The sequence below is a fragment of the Anolis carolinensis genome, chromosome 1 (genome assembly GCF_035594765.1).
Source record: "Anolis carolinensis isolate JA03-04 chromosome 1, rAnoCar3.1.pri, whole genome shotgun sequence".
Classification (NCBI taxonomy): domain Eukaryota; kingdom Metazoa; phylum Chordata; class Lepidosauria; order Squamata; family Dactyloidae; genus Anolis; species Anolis carolinensis.
The window spans coordinates 71605586-71625675 of record NC_085841.1 but is presented as its reverse complement, the minus strand read 5'-3'; the positions used below and the strand labels follow the sequence as shown (position 1 = coordinate 71625675).

General features: G+C 39.0%; 1 protein-coding gene across 2 annotated transcripts in view; it reads left to right on the top strand.

The window, feature by feature from the left end:
- fndc1 (fibronectin type III domain containing 1) overlaps positions 1–20090 on the top strand; it is a 110879-nt gene that overhangs the window by 42241 nt on the left and 48548 nt on the right. The window contains exons 3-10 of one of the 2 annotated variants that reach the window (XM_062976700.1): positions 337–451; positions 699–886; positions 1516–1623; positions 4707–4895; positions 6277–9309; positions 12245–12363; positions 12459–12570; positions 14275–14613. In XM_062976700.1, coding sequence (XP_062832770.1) covers positions 337–451; positions 699–886; positions 1516–1623; positions 4707–4895; positions 6277–9309; positions 12245–12363; positions 12459–12570; positions 14275–14613 — 4203 coding nt within the window. Of the gene's footprint in view, positions 1–333; positions 452–698; positions 887–1515; positions 1624–4706; positions 4896–6276; positions 9310–12244; positions 12364–12458; positions 12571–14274; positions 14614–20090 lie in introns of both variants that reach the window. The other variant, XM_062976698.1, reaches the window with a different exon arrangement.

The window sequence follows — 20090 nt, the reverse complement described above, 5'->3', positions numbered from 1 at the left end:
CCTATTGTGGTAAAAGAGCAGGACATAAATATTCTAAACACCTTGTACTGTTCTGAATCTCTCTGTGCTTGACTGCAGTGGGTGAGCTTTGTTTTAATATCATGTGTGCCAAGGGAAAAGCTTTTCCCTATCTTCAATTTCCATGCCTCAATATGCTTTTATCATGTCTCCCCTTATTTATTCCCCACTAAACAGAAGAGCCCCAAATCTTCACAAGGGAGTTAGTTATACCTTTGATCATTTAGCAGCTCTTTTCTGCACCTGTTATGACTTTGGAATATCTTAATATGTCGCGTAATGTCCTAAGTCTCATTAATGACTTGCTTTTTTCAGCAGAGGATGAATTGGAGGAGGTAAAGGATGTCACTGTGCGTGTTATGTCATCCCAGTCAGTGCTGGTTACATGGACAGATCCTGTCTATGAGAAACAGAGGAGAGCTGCCACCCCCAGGTAGGTTGGTATTATGTTAGCTGTCATGTAGGTGTAATTTTCTCAAGGATGAACAATTGTTGTGTGCTTTCATTGAGACACCTGAAAAAGTCTATAGCTTCTGTTTTCCCCACGACCCTCAATAATTTGTCTAGCACATTACTCCATTGCTTGGAAGTGGACGGGCCTATGTACATAGATGCAGACGATTGTTTTGTGCATTATTTGTTGCTGTGTTTAATACCACCTCTCTCTATACTATTTCTAGACAGTACGCTGTCCGTTACAGAGAGAAAGGAGAATCAGCAAGATGGGATTACAAGCAAATACATAACAGACGGGTGTTGGTGGACAAACTAATTCCAGATACCATGTATGAATTTGCAGTGCAAATTTCACAGGGGGAAACAGAAGGCAAGTGGAGTGCCTCAGTTTACCAGAGAACCCCAGAATCTGGTAAGTACACTATTACATTTTAGATTCTATATGATTGATCAGCTCTTCCTTTTAACTCACAGGAGCACAGAATCCTACTACCACAAAAAGCTGGACAACCAAATCTACGAAAAGTTTAAGGAGGAAGCACATCTCTCAGAATTTCAGTTGACACAGTGATATTATAGAACAGGGTCCCCAAACTTAAGCCTGCAGGCCAAATGCAGCCTTCCAAGGCCATTTACTCAGCCCCCATCCTAAACTTTAGACTTAGGGTCGCCCTAAGTCTGAAACGACTTGAAGGCACACAATAGCAACAACAATCCTAATTAACTTGACTATCTCATCAGCCAAAAGCTGATTGAAATGCTGGTATGTTTATGTTGGTTAAAATTGTTCTTCATTTTAAATGTTGTATTGCGCTTTTACTACAAACAAAATACAGGTATAGGAATTTGTTCATATATTTTTCAAACAGTATCACCTCCCCCACTTAAAAAGTTTGAAGACCCCTGCTATAGAAGTTATAGTAAAGAGAAGAAAAAATGTTCCCAAATCCAAAAGAAAGAAAGAAAAACTGGAAATGATAGTCTAAACCCATTAAATATTGACTATAACTGTTTTCTCTGGTCTTCTGTATATTTCAACAGCTCCCACGAATGCACCAGAAAATCTGAATGTTTGGCCAATAAAAGGTGAAACTCCTTCAGTTGCTGCTACTTGGGATGCTCTTTCAGAAAGTGAAGGAAAGGTGAAAGGTAAGTGGTGGACTTGGAAACCTACATTTCAGGCTAGATAGATTTTCTGAACAAAATAGTGCAACAGAGGAGATCACATTTGTACTTCTGACGTGGGTTAATAGTTGGAATCCAAAGGATGTTGTGTTTTCAAAGCTTGGAAAAGTTGCCATTTTGAATACAGCTTCCAGAATCTTCAAGCCAGCATGATCAGTAACCATTCTGACTGAGAGATTTGGGGAGTGGTAACACAAAAAGTAACCTTCCCAAGCTTTAGATATAGCCTCATGATCCTATTATTTTTAGTAGTCTGAGATGACAAGCCAAAATTCTTATAACTTCTATTAGGCTATTTACAACCTAGAACAGTAGGTTTTTTTACAACTCTTTAAGTTGTAGCGGTAGATGACAATATGTGACTTGTAAAATGGTAAGTGAAATCTACATTTTTGAAAGATGGCCTCTTCCAGTTGCATTCACTGAATTTCCCTTTGGGAATATCATGAACAGCAACCACTGTAAAGCATTTTAAAAGATGTTCGTGCCATTCTTAGACTTCATGGAATTGAAGTTGTAAACCAATTTCTTGTGGTGTAACACAAATAAAAAAATTTAACAGGTCTAGAGAACTTGTGGCCTCCAGCTGCCATTGGACTTCAGTGTCCTTCAGTCTCAGACAACATAAGCCATGATTTAGGATGGTTGTACATGTAATCAGACAGCTGGAAGGCAGTAGAATCATTACACCTTATCCAAGAAGAATCCTAGTAATAACCAAAACACATTATCTATATGAATTATTATTTAGCATGATGTTTGCTTTCTAATTTATATGGCATATCTGATAGGTACCCTGTCTACATTACTGGATGTATTACATTTACTGTAGCACTTGGATTCAACTCCTCATACCTGTCACGCCCTAGGCAACGGAGCACCAAGAACCGACACACGGAGGCCAAAAACTATCTAATATCTTTATTAAGGAAATATATAAGAGTAATAAAAACAAGTAGGAAATGTAGTCCAGTAAAAGACCTTTCAGGGAAGGTCAAATATAGTCCAAAATTATATTGTCCAATATTCTATATTAGAGTCCAAAGTTATAATTCCAAATCGAAACACACTCTGTTTACAAGCAATAGAGTGGGGAAAACGTCCAAAGATCTTTCCAAAGTTCAAAGTAAGTCCACGGCAAGAACTGGGAACAAGGCTTGATACTAGAAACAAGGTCCAAGGCTGGAAGCAAGGCAAGATAGTTCTTGAATACTTGGCTAGGCAAGGCAAGGCGAGGCAAGGAAACTGGAGTTGCAGACTTTGCGAAGTCCACACTTGGCTGGAAACACGAAATCACTCCTGAAGCTGATCTGTTGACTCCGCACGGAACCCTCCGTGTCGGGCACTTTTAACTAAGTCCCATTTCCCTGCAAAGCAGGTGTCCAGAACTTCCTTTCCCAAGGGAAAGAGAAGCGAAACACATCTCCCTCCAGATGCATTCCTCCCTAGAATTTCCCAGGGGAACATAGCTAATTAACGTCTTGTTTAGCTGCTAATCTCAAGCTTCTCCGAAACTGCTCTTTTTCACCCCGACTCGCAGCATAGGACTGTTTCCTAGCAAAAGGAGGGGAGGCAGTGGGAAAGGCCTGCTCAAGGTCTTCCTTAATGGGCTCTTGGGTAGAATCATCAACAACAGGCATCTGGAAAAATTCCGTCTCTTGCTGAGCCGGCAAAAAACCCATGTTTTCGTCATTATCAACCACGATGGCGCTGGGATCAGAACTCCAAGGCCCATGGGACATCACAATACCAGATTTGCTCCAGATAAGGTGCTGGTATGAGGTGGAACCATAGCATGGGCTCCCTTCATGTTTCTTGTAACTTCTCAGCTGACTTCAGAGGGTTAGGGCAGGAACAATACCACACTTGCTTCTGTGCTACCAGTATAATGTAAACATGTGGTTTTGCTATAGAACATTGTTTTTTAGCGTGAAACTACATCCCATATCATTCCATGGCATTAAGCTATGGCCATTAGAGTGGTGTCAAATTGCCTTAATTCTATAATGTAGCTGCACGCTAATAGAATAGAAGTTATTCCTGCATATGTCACATATGGATTCTAGCCATTATTTTCTTGATATAATAGCTATTGAGAAAATGATAGCTTTGAAATATTAACAATTATAATAAATTGCCACGTGCTGTCAGTGCATTAATTGTGACCCATGGACTGTGCATTATTTTTGCCAACTCTATAACTATAATTAGTTGATACCCAAAATTGCAATATTACAAGTTATTTTCTCTTATCCAGAAATCTGAAATGCTCCATTTTTCCTACTAGGAGCACTTTTTTCTCTTTGGCAGAAAAGGGTACTAGTCACACATTCAGGGCCCTTCAATGTATGGTATGGGGCATGGAGGGCACTCTGAAAATGGGCCATAATGATGAGTGCAGATTAACTCCATTTGTTAGTAATTATATCCAGCCTAGAGAAAATGAAAAATACTCATGGATGTGAGGATTTCCCCTACTACTGTGCTAAAAGGGAAGAAAGCACACTGATAGCTGGGGAAGCATTTGGGATGTCTGCTTCTTACATGAGCCTTGTGTAAGCAGAATCCTTCCCACTTTCCCTCTTATCTTTCCCCATCAGGTCCTTTGGGAATAACTCAATGACACTGGATGTATGACTAGTCCCCCCCCCCCCAACCAATCCATCATTCTCTCTGTATATTCAAATACAGGTATTCTAAAATCTAAAAAAGAATGCAGATTCTGAAAGACTTCTGGTCCCAAGCATTTTGGATAAGGGAGACTCAACTTGTCATATGAGTTATAAAATAATGGGTGAGCAAGTCTGGGGTATTTATTTAAATAGTAGACATTTGTGTTTTAAAATCTGATTAAATGTTTGTACTGAACTCAATTTGCTACATTTATAAACAATGTATTTTATACCCCAGCTGTTGACTTGACGTGCATTGCCAATGTATTAATTTTAGTAATGCACGTTCTAATTCATCCTACCCATACAGTCTGTCCGTTGGAAACAGGATTGTTTTCAGTTTCCTCCTTCCAACCGTCTGCCAAATCATTTCAGAATACATTCTCTCATACGCCCCCGCTCTCAAGCCCTTTGGAGCAAAGTCCATTTCCTACCCGGGAGACACCACATCTGCCCTTGTGGATGGCCTGCAACCCGGAGAGCGCTATATTTTCAAAATCCGCGCAGCAAACAGGAGGGGGCAAGGCCCTCAGTCGAAAGCCTTCAGTGTTGTTTTGCCAACAGGTAAGCATACAGCCCGCCCTGTTCAGCCTCTTTCCTTTTGTTTTCTGTATTTTATTCAAATTAATTAATTGGGAGCAGTGCCTTTCCATTTTGAGAATTCTACAATTTAGGTGTGAGCATCTTGCATGCAAGAACAATAATCTAAGGCAAGATGAACAACCATGGCTTAGGCTATTTGTAGTCCTCAGCTTTATTTCACAACTTTTCTTTATGTAGTTAATTTAGAACTCTGGGAAAATTGGTGAGAAAAGGATAGAAAGGTTTTTTGAAGGACCATATCTCCTTTATGAGCCCATTAGGGCTCTAAGATCACCTAGATAAGTTCTTCTCATTTTGGCTTCATTTAAATGACAGGTAAATACATTTCTGTTCTGTCACACCTTTACAAATGGATGAGGGTTGGGCTGTAACTGTTGTGTGGGAATTGTCTGAAGATTTTCTTAGTAGTTTTTATGTAGTTTTGAACTTTTTAGTATTTTTATGTTTTGAGAAGTTGATATATATATACACACACAAATACACACACACACACTATGATTTGTGTATTGTTTTTTATCCTGAATTATTTTTAACATGTTGTTGCCTGCCCTGAATACCATTAACAGGAGGACTGTACACAAATAAAGATAATAATAGACAGATAAAAGTGTGTAGATAGGAAACAATTGCATAAATCATTTTTATTTAGGCCTTAGTGTCTCTCATACTGGTGACTTTGACCTTGGCAACTACTGGGACCAGGAAAGGAGATATCTGCAAGAGACATGCCAGTCTGTATAGGAAAAAGGGTTCCCCACTTTTTTAGACCAAGTTCACAACTTTTTTTAAAAAGGAAGTATAATTCTGAGAAGTCTATATGGTCATGTGGGCTAGCCGGTTCTGGAAGTTGTAGCTTTCCCAAGTTGATGTTTTAAGGTACTATATATATGTGTAAAGATATTCTGTTCAAGATTTGGGATTTTAGATTGATATCCAAGGTTTTATTTGCTTTTTTAAAAGACAGTCATAAAATAAATTTCTACTTGCTCTTCAATAACAGAAGAACTATTTCATCTTTGTATAATTTGGCTAAGCAAATATTTATAAGAATCAAAATAATTTCTGAAGCTTTCAACTTTTAGCTTACCTTTAAAATGCTTAGGTTAAGGATATTTGTGAATATTCATTTTAATTTTTAATTCCATGAATCTATGAAGAAATGTAGTATATTCAGTCTAAATACCATGAATGTGTTTTTTTGGGGGAAGGGGCATAATTTCATCAATGGATTTATCTGACCGTATATACATTTCATTAGGTGGCTTCTACTTCTTTCTTCTCTTCTTGCTTTTATAGATTTCTTTGTCAATGTCTCTCTGTTTCTCTGATTTTAATTGTATAGATGGAGCAAAGGTTGATCAGCAAACAAATATTGAAGAAGATTCAGAACCAAGAACATCTGGGAATACTGTGGCATCATCCTCTTTTCAGACTTCTTCCTCATCTGAAACTCTCTCACCAGGCTCTTCTTCTAAGGATACTTCTGGCCATCCATCCAGTTTTCCTGGTAGCAGAGACTCAAAAGTTTCCATTTCTGATCTAAAAAACAAAATCTTAGCTGGTAATCGAGCCCTTACAAAATCCCAGCCATCTTCTGGAAAGGGAGCAGCAGTGAAAACTGATGCACGCTCCTCAAAAGGCACTGCTGACCATGATTCTGTCCAAGAAACATCAACAGTGCATCCAAGAATTCAGGATATGAAGAGTGGTGTTAAGTCCCATTCCCCTTTGAAACCATCACAGACTATCAGTTCCTTAGAGAAAATTCCTCTTAGGTCACGTACACCAGTAAGGACAGGGAAGACAACTAAGTCATCCTCCTCATCCCCTCAATCATCATCGTCATCTTCCATTCCTAAATATACAGAAAATGAAACAAAAAATATAGGACAGAACAGATCTAATGTTCCTTCTTCATCTGAAGCCACCTTAGATAGTCTGCCTGTTGATAATGAAAGTAATGATCGAGTTGACAGTGCAGAGGAAAAGGCAGTTGTGATCCCTAAAACTCCTGGAAATAGTCATTTACGTTCAAATCATCAGCCTTCTGCATCTCGGAAGGTAGTTCATAGTAGGCCCACCAAATTGAACACCAATTCCAATCATCCTTCCTATCAACTGGTTCCTTCTGATACTACTGAAACTCTTGAGATTTATAAAAACATAGAGACAGAAAAAAGAGAGCAAAAGCCAGGATCAAAGCCTGTTTCTCCTCAGGGTGGTTCTTCTACATCTGTGAATACAAAGCCTTTGTCCCATTCCAGTCGTCAAAGAGATCCAAGAATAGCCACCTCGGCTGTTTCTGCTGCTGTTACCCATACTTTACCACATTCATATGGCTCCTCTTCTGCTAAACGTAAGCCCAATGGAAGATATGATTCTAATGATAATGATCGTGACAATAGTGAAAGAGATGAAGATGAAGAGAACCGCCGAGGTTCATCATTTTCTAGACCCATCACTAGGACTTCTTCAAGCCAGGCAGTATCTGAACGCTTTGATCTGTCTAAATATAGATCGGCTCATACTATAAATAGATTTGCAAACCAAGCAAGTAATACCAGGACACAATCCTCAAAAGATGTCTCCACAACACAGTCTTCAAAGGTTCACCCTCAGTCCAATTCTCAGTTAACATCTGGAAGGACTAATTCCAATATTGATAAAGAACTGGAAACTGAAGATGAAAAACCTCTTCCATCAACCTTGCCCCATGGCCATTCACCATCATTTTCTAAACCTTCAGTGGACTATTCCAGAAAGAAGGTTCCTCTGGTTGAATCTGGGAACCATCACAGGATTGTGACTGCTGACAATTCTAGTCCTATTCCTACACAGGAAGAAACTTATAGTGAAGGAAAGGAAGCCACAGATAGAGATTCTTCACATAAAAACTCAGGTGGACTATCTTTAGTACCTGGCCAATCTGCTTCACTGAGCAGGCATCGTTCTACTGTTTCTCACCAGTTAACAAATGGTCAGAGTTCAAGGTCCAGAGGAGCATCACGATTTACTGAATCCGTTTCTAGGACCTCTGTGGAGAGGTCATCCCCACTTCGTACTCCTGCTTCCAAGTATCAATCCAATGACCTAGAGAGCAAAGATAAATCTCCACAAGCAAAACTGTCTTCACCATTATCTAAAGCAACATTAACGGGAGGTTCTCATGCATTGTCCCGTAAAACACTCCAACCAGAAAACAGCCATTCCTCAAAAACATTAACTGATCAATCACAATCTCAGTACTCCAGAAGCCATCCTGCATTAACATCTCTCCAAAGTCAAGAAAAAATAGAAGATGATGGAAATTCTGAAGAAAAGTATTACAAAGAAACAATAAATAAGAAGGAACAGGAAAATCCTCATTCAGTTGCTACCAAAGAAGTTTTTCCATCTAGGAGAACATCTACAATTTTGTCTCAGGGAAGTACCAGTGCCCTTTCAAAGCATTCTGATTCTCATATGAGTAAATCTGGTGAAAGATCTTCATCTCAGCGTGAATCCTCACCTTCTTCCAAAAGGTTAAGCTTGTCACCTGGAAAACCTTCTGGGTCAAAGATTATTTCTTCTAGTGAAGACATATCTGATGTTTATAAACTGCATGCATCTTCTCATCAATCAAAATATAGTCAGCCTTCACCTGCCTCCTCAAAAGACACAATCAGGGACCATACATACAACAGAGAAAGATCTCCCTTATCAAAAGTCTCCTCAGCTTCTCAAAAGGAAATCCATCCTTCCATGCACCATTATCCATCCAGGTCAAAAGTCCCTACTAGGACAGAATCCCAGACAGACAAAAAATATGGACTCATTGAGCCAACCTCTACAAAAATTGAACTTTCTCCAAAAGAATCTTCCTCTAAAACACAACAGTCACTTTCAAGCAACAATAACGAAGATGACTCTGATCAGTCAGAAACAGAGGAAAACCCCACATCATCATCTTCAGCAGCAAGGTGGCGATCTTCCTCAGTTTCAAGAGGCAGTAAAAACTTGAATAATTTTGCCAATGGTAAAAGTAAATCACCAAGTCCTGTGTCAACTCACAAAACAAAATTTGCTAATAAGGAGGAATATGAGGAAGAGGAAGTAAAAGAGGATGAGGAAAATCCTATTTCCAAAACATCGAATGTTGCACCTTTGGACAGAATTCCTTTCTTAACTTCCAGGGCTTCCCAGACTTCTAAAAAACCACATGCTCTGCCACACTCCTCCAGATCTACTTCTGTATTTTCTCATATTCATCCCACTCATTCTGCTTCTCCAACACATTCTTCAGTTTCTGCCTCAGCATCCTCCAATCAACCAATACAGAACTCAAGATTATCTAACCCTTCTCAACGACAACAACTTAGATTTCCTCACAGACAAGGTAATGAGCTGTTTATAGATAGATATTTAAAAACCTCATTAAAGTTGTTATCTGTATGTTGCATCCCATCCTGACTGATTTGCAATAATAATATTTTGTTACATTCCCAAATGTTCTGCTAGATCACCAACAGAGAAATACTTTTGTTTCAGAAACACCTATGATTTCACTAAGGGTGCATTTACACAGGCAGGAAAGCCCAGACTGGTTCAAAGTATTCCAATTCAGACCAGTCCCATATTCTACCATGATGTTCATGAACTTCAGCAGTAGTGGAAGTAGAGTCTGCCGTGTGACCTATCTGGACAGTCCAAATTACCTTGGTGACCATTCATTGCTATACTGGTGGCCATGGGGCTGCAGAAAGCTCCTAGATATCCCTTGTTGTCTTTGCCAATGTTAGCAATAGTACCCCATGACTCTGAGAGTGATAGGGGAAAAACAGGGGTTTGATCCCTCTCCTTTCCCCCTTCTTCTCTTTGAGTTGTGTGACACCTTTGCTCCTTGGCCTCCCTATGTTGCAAAGGTAAGTGTTGTCCCTCTGTCATTGTGTTATGAAGCACAACATAAGTGGAATGGCCATATGAACAGTGAAGCTAGTCGTGAATCATTACTGTTCCCAATGTTTTCAGAATGGGCTGGTCTGGAGCTTTCACCCAACATGGGGGGCTACCATATGAACTGGTGCCCCACACTGAGGGTAAGATGGCTGCATAGAGCCAATTCTCATTCACGCCAGGGGATTTTGCCAATGTAGACTTTCCTGAAGACTCAAATTCACCTTTAATTTCCTGGGTCATTTCCCCTCTGGATCAAAGGGGACATCCACACAGTGCCTAAAACGCATGAGCTCGCACACTTTTACCTGGGGCATCCAATTGATGTTTCAGGTAAAAGCGAATTAATTTGGCACAAGTAGGAAAACCCTGCTTTGTGCCGAATTAATTAGGTATTGGATTAGACCCTAGTCTTCCTGAAAGACCCGGGTTCAATCAAGTATGGCTGCTGTCAGGACTGCTCCTTCAGAAGTCCTGGGACATCTGAGGGAGCAGTTTGTACAGCTCGCTCACATTTTCTGGGTTCAATGAGCTTGGAAAATCTAGAGGGTTGTAACCCCCTCCCCCAAGCCCCCCAGAAAAGCCTTAAAAATTAAACATTACTTACCTGGCCACCATATCCTGCTATCATCCCTCTCCTTCATAGAAGTGGCACACTAGAAGGGGGAGGGGGGCAGGAGCGATTTTCCTCCCAGCCACCCTTCTCCTGGCACATCATTTTGATGCGCCAGGCAAGGGCTGGCAGCAGGGTGATGATGGCCAGGTAAGTAATGTTCAGTTTTTAAGGCTTTCCTGGGGAGGGAGGGGTTTGTTGTTGTCCGGATACCCTGTTGGAAGGTCTGGCAGAGCATCTGGACACCCCCCCCCCACACACACAGGAAAGTGTGATGTTTCTACCGGTGTGGGGACAGAAGTCCATCCCGACTTGTATTTTTTAAACCTAGGTCGGACCGGACCTTTCCCCTATGTGGAACCAGCTTAACTGGAACAGTTTTTTATCTCAGAATTTCTTTATTGCAGTGATTTACACCCAGGAATAGGTTAGCCAGGTGCCTCTCATTTTAAAGATTATCTGTCTGATGTGAGGGCCTGAAAGCTTATCCTTACATGGATTGAATTGTCTCCAAAATTCCCATATTTTTAAGTGGGGGAGTGATTAGAAGAACAGATATTCTGTAAATCTTTCCAAATCTGAGATTCCATATATTTAGAATTTTTATCATATGTAGTTCTCAAGCATTTTTGATGTCATTCAATTGGATTCGGGATTGTTGATGCATGCCCAAAAAAGAAACCAATTACAAATGTTCAGTAACTTGTTCTGTAACTTGTGTACTTCAGTTCTGTAACTTGTGTAGTAAGCTTATAATGTAGCTTGTGGTGTAGACAATGTGACTATTTTACCAAGGAATGCATGGCTTGATTAACAATACTTCTGTTTGGTATTTGGGTAGGATTCTTAATAGCCACATCATGATTTTCAGCTTCATATGTTGTGAATTTCTGCTATCTTTTACTGTCATTTCAAAAATCTGGAACTCAATCCAGGGAAGATGCAGATATTATCAACATCATCTCCCAGAATCCCTCAAAACTGGCTATATTGGTTGAATATTGTGGGAGTTGAAATCCAGCAACATCTAGAGATCTCCCCAGTTCAAAAACACTACTCCAGTGTCTTAATTTAGTATGTACAAATCACTGTAGAAGATTGTTTAACTGAACCTAATACTATGTATCCATGATCATTAATGACTAGGTCTTCAGTATTTTATTTTGGTTATCATTATTAAAAATTACATCTTGTCCATAGCTAAAGATTTCAGAGTGTCATACAATATAACACAGTTTAAAACAACTTAAAATTGCAAGAATAATGTGTATGCACTAAAACCTTATTAAACAATTTAATCAAATACATGTAAAGCTGAGTGCATACGCACACACACATCTCAACAGTGAAATTAATTATGCATGAATGTGAGATGTACATACCAAAGTAGTAGCAATAATATAAAGGTCCTGGGACAGTGAAGATTAAAATGTTATTTGCAAATGTATGTAATATATAATGAGTTGATTCTCACAAACTATAGTAAAGGTAAAGGTTTTCCCCTGACGTTAAGTCCAGTTATGTCTGACTCTGAGGGTTGGTGCTCATCTCCATTTCTAAGCCGAAGAGCCGGCGTTGTCCGTAGACACTCCAAGGTCATGTGGCCGGCATGACTGCATGAGCGCTGTAGTCAAAATTCCTTATGAGAGATTAACTTCAACTGCATCATGTTGAGAAGTATTTGGATTTTTAAAAATCTGAACTGTAATATCATTAAATGGATGATGTGATGAATGGCACTTGTTTTGTGTCACGTTTATTGCAGGAAATGGTGGTCGGCCGAATCTAACAACAAAGCAAGATCTAAATAATAAAATAACTCCTGGTAATAATGGAAAGCGAAATGGACAGAAGATAATAAATGGTCCACAAGGAATAAAGTGGGTAGGGTGACCTTATTTAAAAATTAAAATACTTGCAATATTTCATTTCATATTATTTCATGTTGGAGAGCCTTTCAATCTACACATTGCTTTTAGGTCGTAGATCTTGACCGAGGGCTGGTGTTGAATATAGAAGGAAGGTACCTCCAAGATTCACAAGGAAAGCCCCTCAGAGTAAAATTAGGAGGAGATGGCCGTACTATTGTTGGTATGTTTGTTTGTTTTTGTATTGTTGGGTAAATAAGTTTAAGGATTCCTCATTTCAGGGACTGTATAAATATGCTCTAAATTAACAATGTATAATGTTAATGAATAATGACTAAGTATGTTTATAGAAAGATAGGCATGAGCTGAAAGTGAGGTTCTTCAGGGAAAGAGGAATATGATTGGTTGTTATTGACAGGTACACATCAGAAATGAATCAAATGAAATTCTTAACATCCTCCACTGGAAAAATTCAGTAACATCAGTACCTGCCTGTCACATAGATATTAAAGATGAAGAGCATCTTAGGAAGTGGCAGCCCTCATTTTGCTCCACAGCCATAGTTAATTATACAAGGATTCAAATCAAGATAATTAAGAACTAAGAGCAGAACATGTTATGCCTGGATTGATTAATCTGTCCATTCAGTTTTATCTTGCCTTCAGGATTTTTTTTAAAAATCGTTTTTTTTCCTTTCCATATATGAAAAAATGTCAATTTGGAAAATTATTATCAAAAACACTAACAAATTGAACAAAATTGTCAGCCATCCCTAATTTTAACTACCATTTGCCATTGGGTCAGTTTTTAAAATCCCAAATGAAATATGTAAAATTATTTATTATACATTGCCTTTCCTCATAAGTGGTCAGAATAGCTGTCTACAGAAAAACATTTAGAAAGATAACAGGTATCAAAAATCACAAATTATAGATGCATCCTAAAATACAATAAATACAATAAAACACATAGCAGAAAAATCAGATGCCGTATTGCTCCTGGTCATAAAGAAGTTTTTGAGGAAGCAAGACTTTTGTACACACCAGCAATCTAATTATTTTCTTATTTTCTTCTAAAGAGAAATAATAGGTAATTTTAACAATTTTCTCTCTGCTGCAAAGGAGTTTTCAAAAACTATTCCATTTTAGAAGATTTTTCACAATTTGAGACTTACTCTGTGCAGAATGGTGTAGAAGAGAACCAGATACATTTTTTTTCAAAGAATAAGTCCTGAACTGTGAAGATTGTCATTCAAAATTATTATCATCAGGATTTCTTGACATTCAGATCAAATATTCTTTCTAATATATACCTTGCCTGCTTGCAAATTAAGGTTTATGGGAATTACAATCCTCCTTCCATATTTGCGGTTTTGATATCTGTGGATTTGAGTGTTCATGAATTTTATTTCAAATGTTATCACTAGGAATTTCTGTCTTCCATTGTGACTGTACAGTCAACTTCCGGGGAACATGCTGGAGGACCTAGTGATTTCTAAACAGATCACCTGTCTTGGAATCCCTTGGTCTTCTAATGCAATCCTGTGGTCAGCTTCAAGAAGAATATAGAATCATGCTGGAGGACCTGGAAATTCCTAGAACAGTGTTCTCCCAGATTAAAAGAAATACACAACTTCTTTGGCCCTTCTACGCTGCCATATAAACCAGTTCAAAGCAGATAATCTGGATTTTATATGACAGTGTAGATGGGGACATAATTTCCAGTTTTTCACTTTCATGAATGTGCTGTGCCCTTAATCCCCATGAACATAGAGGGCTAAATATATTCTTAAAGATGTTGGGTATATATTGAAGGTTTTGATAACCTTGGAACCATAGTATACACCCAGTCTTTCTGTATTCCACTCCTTTTCAAATAGTTGTATCATGCTTGTAGTAAGATTCCTCCTTGTTCTGCTCTGTTTCAGATTCTAAAGGAGCTCCAATAGTAAGTCCTGAAGGTTTGCCGTTGTTTGGACATGGAAGATTTAGCAAGCCAGTAGCCAATGCACAAGACAAACCAATCATAAGTCTTGGTGGGAAGCCATTGATAGGCCTTGAAATGGTGAAAAGAACAACTCCCCCAATAACGACTACTACAACTACCACTACTACTGCCCCTACTACTACCACTCCTGAACCAACAACTACTGAACCACCAACAGAGAAACCATTGCCTACCTGTCCCCCAGGCACCTATCCAGAGTATAATGACGTGGGGGATCTTGTATTAGGCCATGATGATCTTCCTCAGTGCAATATTGAAGGTACCATATTTAATGCTAGTTAAACAGTCACTATTTGTTTCCCAAAAATGAGGCATTTATATTTTATTCATTGTTTCAGTTAGTAACAACCAAGATAAGAACCAGAAGACAGATGTCTCTAATTTGCTGTGACCGTGATGTAAACAATAAATAGAGTCATACCCATGATCTTTCACACAGCTGTATTTGGATTCTGTGGTGAATTGTTGGGCTGTTTGAGCTAGCAAAGCTGGAGGACACACTAAGAGCAGATATAACCATTAAAGTAACAATAGTGTATATATTCATGTATACGTTGATCTCAAATATCAATTGAGGTCACATTTGGGGCCAAAATTATAGATTTTATATTATCCATGGATAAATTGAGAACCTAAAGGAAGCACTGACACCCCCCCCCCTTTACCCTATGATACTGTGCTGCTTCTAGTCTTTTGGAATGCCTTGTCGGAAAAAAGCAGTAGAGAAAGCAGAGCAGGATCCATGCTTCCTTCAGGTTCTCGACTTATCCATGGATCCTATCAAAATCTATATTTTGGGCTCAAAAATGTGCCAGTAAAATATCACCTTTCAGCACTAACAGAAGAGCCAGATTCCGGAGTAGTTTGCTCCCAAGCCCAATATACATCTCGCTATCCCATCTGCTCCCTTTCCTTTTTGTTGCTTGTGTGTTATGACAGGCACAACCTCAGATTTTCCTTCCATACCAGACTTTTCCCCGACCCCTCTACTGCATGCTTTTGGGGCAGAAAGAACTTCCTTCTTGAAAAGAAGACAGGAGGAGCAAAGTTTTCTCTTTTCTGAGCCACTCCTGGACCCTGCATACATTGATACTGAGAGCTTCCTTATTTGGTTTCCTATCCACCACCAGTGCGGAGACCCAAGCCCTCCCTCAAAAGCAGTCTGAGTGCTTCTCACGAATAACGCCCAGATTAATCCCACACAGTGTGGGATTTTGTCATTTGTTTGGCTGGTTGTGATTGTGTGTGTGTAAAAATGGTGGCTTTGTGTTCTCACAGTGTGTTCCATGGTTACCTTTTGTACTGGCCAATGCTTAAAACGATTTTGTATAGGCTGTCATGGTATGCAATGTACATAATCTGTTCACCACTTCTATCATTCTAACTTGTCTAATTTTAACACCTTCACCATGGAATATAGCAACATGAAACTGCTACCTGTATTTAGCAATGAGATAAAATACTTTCCAGCTTTATTTACAAAAATGACTCCTAAATATTTCATTGAGTGACAAGAATGGAATTAGTTATTTAAGGCACCAAAGAAGAGCCTCAAATAAGAAGGATTTGGCAGCTGAAAATGAATTTGAAAGAAGTCGAATTTCAGCAAGGAAAATTAGAATAAGGAGTTTCCTGTGTGCAAAACTGTACTAGGTGAGTAGTCTGTGTTTAATTTTTACCTGTAAATTCTGGTTGGAACTATTATTGTTTACTAATTCCATTAACTGTGAAGACAGTGATTTCCTTTGCTCCTTGTGCGGCATTAATAATTGCTTTTAAAACGTGCAAATCTCTATGTAATGTGGCACAGTAGGACATTCCTAGAGAGCAGCAGGAAACTATAACATCCAACATGTAACAGGTGATACCTGGGAGTCATGTGGCCAAACAACTACAGAGTGTTTTCAAAATGGGAAAAGTTATTAATGAGGAAGCACACACAAGTTAGGGCAGGTTGCAGCAGTTTGCTTTGGCCAAAGTCAACTGGGAAGGGAAGACTCACTTCCCTTATCGCCTCTCTTTTACTGGGTTAATTGAAGTCTGCTTGAAATCAGTTTGCACTAGTTGATGTAAGTTAAGGATAAAGGGGGGAAATGGAAAGAGAGAAATTGGAACATTTTAAAAGCCATTGTAAAAGTGGTATAGCAGAAAATTAATCAGGACTGTCCCTCCTAAAATAATTCACAGATATGGGGAACTAGCCTTTTTCAGGGAGTGATCTGCACATGTAATTCTCTGGATTACAGACACAATTATCAGTAACAGTGTAGCAGCACTATATTTGTGCGGCAGCTGATCACTTTTGGCTGCGGGGTGCCTAACCCAAAAACCATATGGAGACGTGTATGATCATTTTGAGAAATGTGTTTTGCATAAAAATGTAATTGTACCAACAAGAGATTTTTGCACAAAAAAGTTAAGAAATGAAATGTATGAACATAACCTTGCCCACCAGGGCGGAAACTTTTGAAATGTTCTTCTATGAAAAACAGCATAACTGGATAAAATATATAAAAGAAAGGCCAAACAAGTGTGAATGGAACTATCCCTGAGCTAGAAACTAATGTGTGTGCAAAGCATTCTGGCTTAGGATATGGATGTGCTAAGAATATCTGCCTAAGTAATATTTTGAAATCTGATCTTTCTTTTCTCTCTCTTTCTCCTTTCCAGCTACCACTTCTTCAGCTGGTCTGGCCCCAGTGTTTCTCTTCACACAATATCTTTCATGGAGAAAAGCAAATCTATAGAGGATTTGATTCACGGCATAAAAACAGCTGCCTCTATTCAAAAATTCAAGATTTTTCAGCAACTCTTCTGCCAGTGATACAGATGGAAATATGGAAAGACAGGATGCAGCTTGAATTATGTTTGCACTTACTAAAATACCAGAGCTATTGTAATCCTATTAGGAACTGTATGCTATAATGGATAAATATACAAGATCTTTTGAACTCAGCAGTTTGGCCGGCTGATGGAAAGGCGAAAGCACGGCAAGACTACTCATTGGTCCCTATGTGATGACCAAGTCAGATAACAGCCTGCCTTTACATTTGTTATTGCTATGAGATGCGATAAATATATGCCTGCAAAGTATGTTACTGAATGTTCTCCCAAAGTGAAGAAACACAACGGCAGCTTCAGCAAAATATACTGTTATTTCTCTTATTTCTCTTCAGATCATATAAATCTTTCACCATTTCTCAAGAATCTGATAAACCCATTCCAAATGGGCATGAAAAATGTGGTGTGAAAAAAAATCTTCTGTAGGTTCTTCTCATAACTCTGTGGTCCAATTTCCTCCTTAGGATTTATAAAGATGACTTTACCAGCTACAGTTCTGCTTTGCAGTCTGAAAATACATGAGGAACACAAGCTTATGTGGCAATGAAACTCCAGACAGACTCGACTTCTTTGAAAAATTGTAGTCAACAAAGCCATTAAAAGTCACTTTTATAACTGCAGCTATCACATTACTGGAAAATATAGATCTGTAAACCTGAGAGACAGCAATAAGCTTGGAAGTATTAAGGGCTAAGCCATCCAGATTTTCTGTGTTATCTTAGTTTCATAATTTCTTGATCTTAGTAAATCTACTCTTCTTTTTTTTTAATTACTTGCACTCATATGTATCCAGGATTTTGTGGATCTGCCTTCTGTATGCTTGTTAGGTAGATGGAAATACTGCCAGTGAATCTGTATCAAATGAAAAAAAAGTGTTGTTGAAGGCTTTCATGGCCGGGATCACAGGGTTGTTGTATGTCTTTCGGGCTGTGTGGCCATGTTCCAGAAGTATTCTCTCCTGACGTTTCGCCCACATCTATGGCAGGCATCCTCAGAGGTTGTGAGGTATGGAGAAAACTAAGCAAAGAGGCAAATATATATCTGTGGAAAGTCTAGGGTGAGAGAGGTCAGTGTGAATGTTGTGTAGTTAATCACTTTAATTAGCATTGAAAAGCTTATCTGCTGTCTTCTTCCTGCCTCTGGGACATCCTTTGTTTAGAGTCGTTAACTGCCCTTGGTTGATTCATGTCTGGAAATCCTGTTTTCAGAGTATTGCTTTTTATTTACTGTTCTGATTTTTGAGTTTTTTAATACTGGTAGCCAGATTTTGTTCATTTTCATGGTTTCTTCCTTTCTGTTGAAGTTGTCCACATGCTTGTGGATTTCAATGGCTTCTCTGTGTAGTCTGACATGATAGTTGTTAGAATGGTCCAGCATTTTTGTGTTCTCAAATAGTATTCTGTGTCCAGGCTGGTTCATCAAATGCTCTGCTATGGCTGATTTCTCTGGTTGAATTAGGCACTGCAGACTAATTCAACCAGAGAAATCAGCCATAGCAGTGCATTTGATGAACCAGCCTGGACACAGAATACTATTTGAGAACACAAAAATGCTGGACCATTCTAACAACTATCATGTCAGACTACACAGAGAAGCCATTGAAATCCACAAGCATGTGGACAACTTCAACAGAAAAGAAGAAACCATGAAAATGAACAAAATCTGGCTACCAGTATTAAAAAACTCAAAAATCAGAACAGTAAATAAAAAGCAATACTCTGAAAACAGGATTTCCAGACATGAATCAACCAAGGGCAGTTAACGACTCTAAACAAAGGATGTCCCAGAGGCAGGAAGAAGACAGCAGATAAGCTTTTCAATGCTAATTAAAGTGATTAACTACACAACATTCACACTGACCTCTCTCACCCTAGACTTTCCACAGATATATATTTGCCTCTTTGCTTAGTTTTCTCCATACCTCACAACCTCTGAGGATGCCTGCCATAGATGTGGGCGAAACGTCAGGAGAGAATACTTCTGGAACATGGCCACACAGCCCGAAAGACATACAACAACCCTGAAACAAAAGTGGTTAATAGGTTTTAAGCTGAAATGTTGAAAATAATGTTCTAAAGGAACAAATGGTTTTTCCATAGTCATCTTGACTTAATTCAAGATGGTGGTGGAGGTTTTTTTTTTCTGTGTCAGAATTGACTTGAGAAACTGCAAGTCGCTTCTGGTGTGAGAGAATTGGCTGTTTGCAAGGATGTTGCCCAGCGGAGGCTCAGATGTTTTGATGTTTTTACAATCCTTGTGGGAGGCTTCTCTCATGTCCCCGCATGGACCTGGTGCTGATAGAGGGAGCTCAACCACGCTCTCCCTGGGTTGGATTCGAACCGGCAACTTTCAGGTCAACAACCCAACCTTCAAGTTAGCAGTCTTGCCTGCACAAGGGTTTAATCCACTGCACTACCGGGGGCTCCTGTGGTGGAGGTGGCAGCTCTGCTGGGTTATTGGCAATTTGTTTGATTTTCTTGCTAAGTTTCATTGTTTCATACCTTGAAGTTTTATTTTACATTTTTCCTAATAGTTTTATCTCTTTTTTACTAGCATTCCCCCATAGCTGAGATAACTTCCACAATTCTCCCCACCCAGATTTTATCCTAGATACAAGGTTTCCAAGTTCCCTTATCTTATTGGCAGATCTGACCTGCCTGTCAATGGTTTCTGATATTTGTTTTCAAGTTCTGCTTCTTTCAAAGAACTTGTAGTTTCAGCTTCCATTGTTTGTTCTGTCCTTTCATATTCCCAGTGCACCTGAGTAAATACAGAAATGAAATATAGTTTCATGTTTATAACAAATGATCTTTTGTGCATCCTTGGCAAGTAAAAAAGTATACCCAATTCATTTTCCCAAATTAATGAAAAATTACTTTTCTATATGGAGAAAAA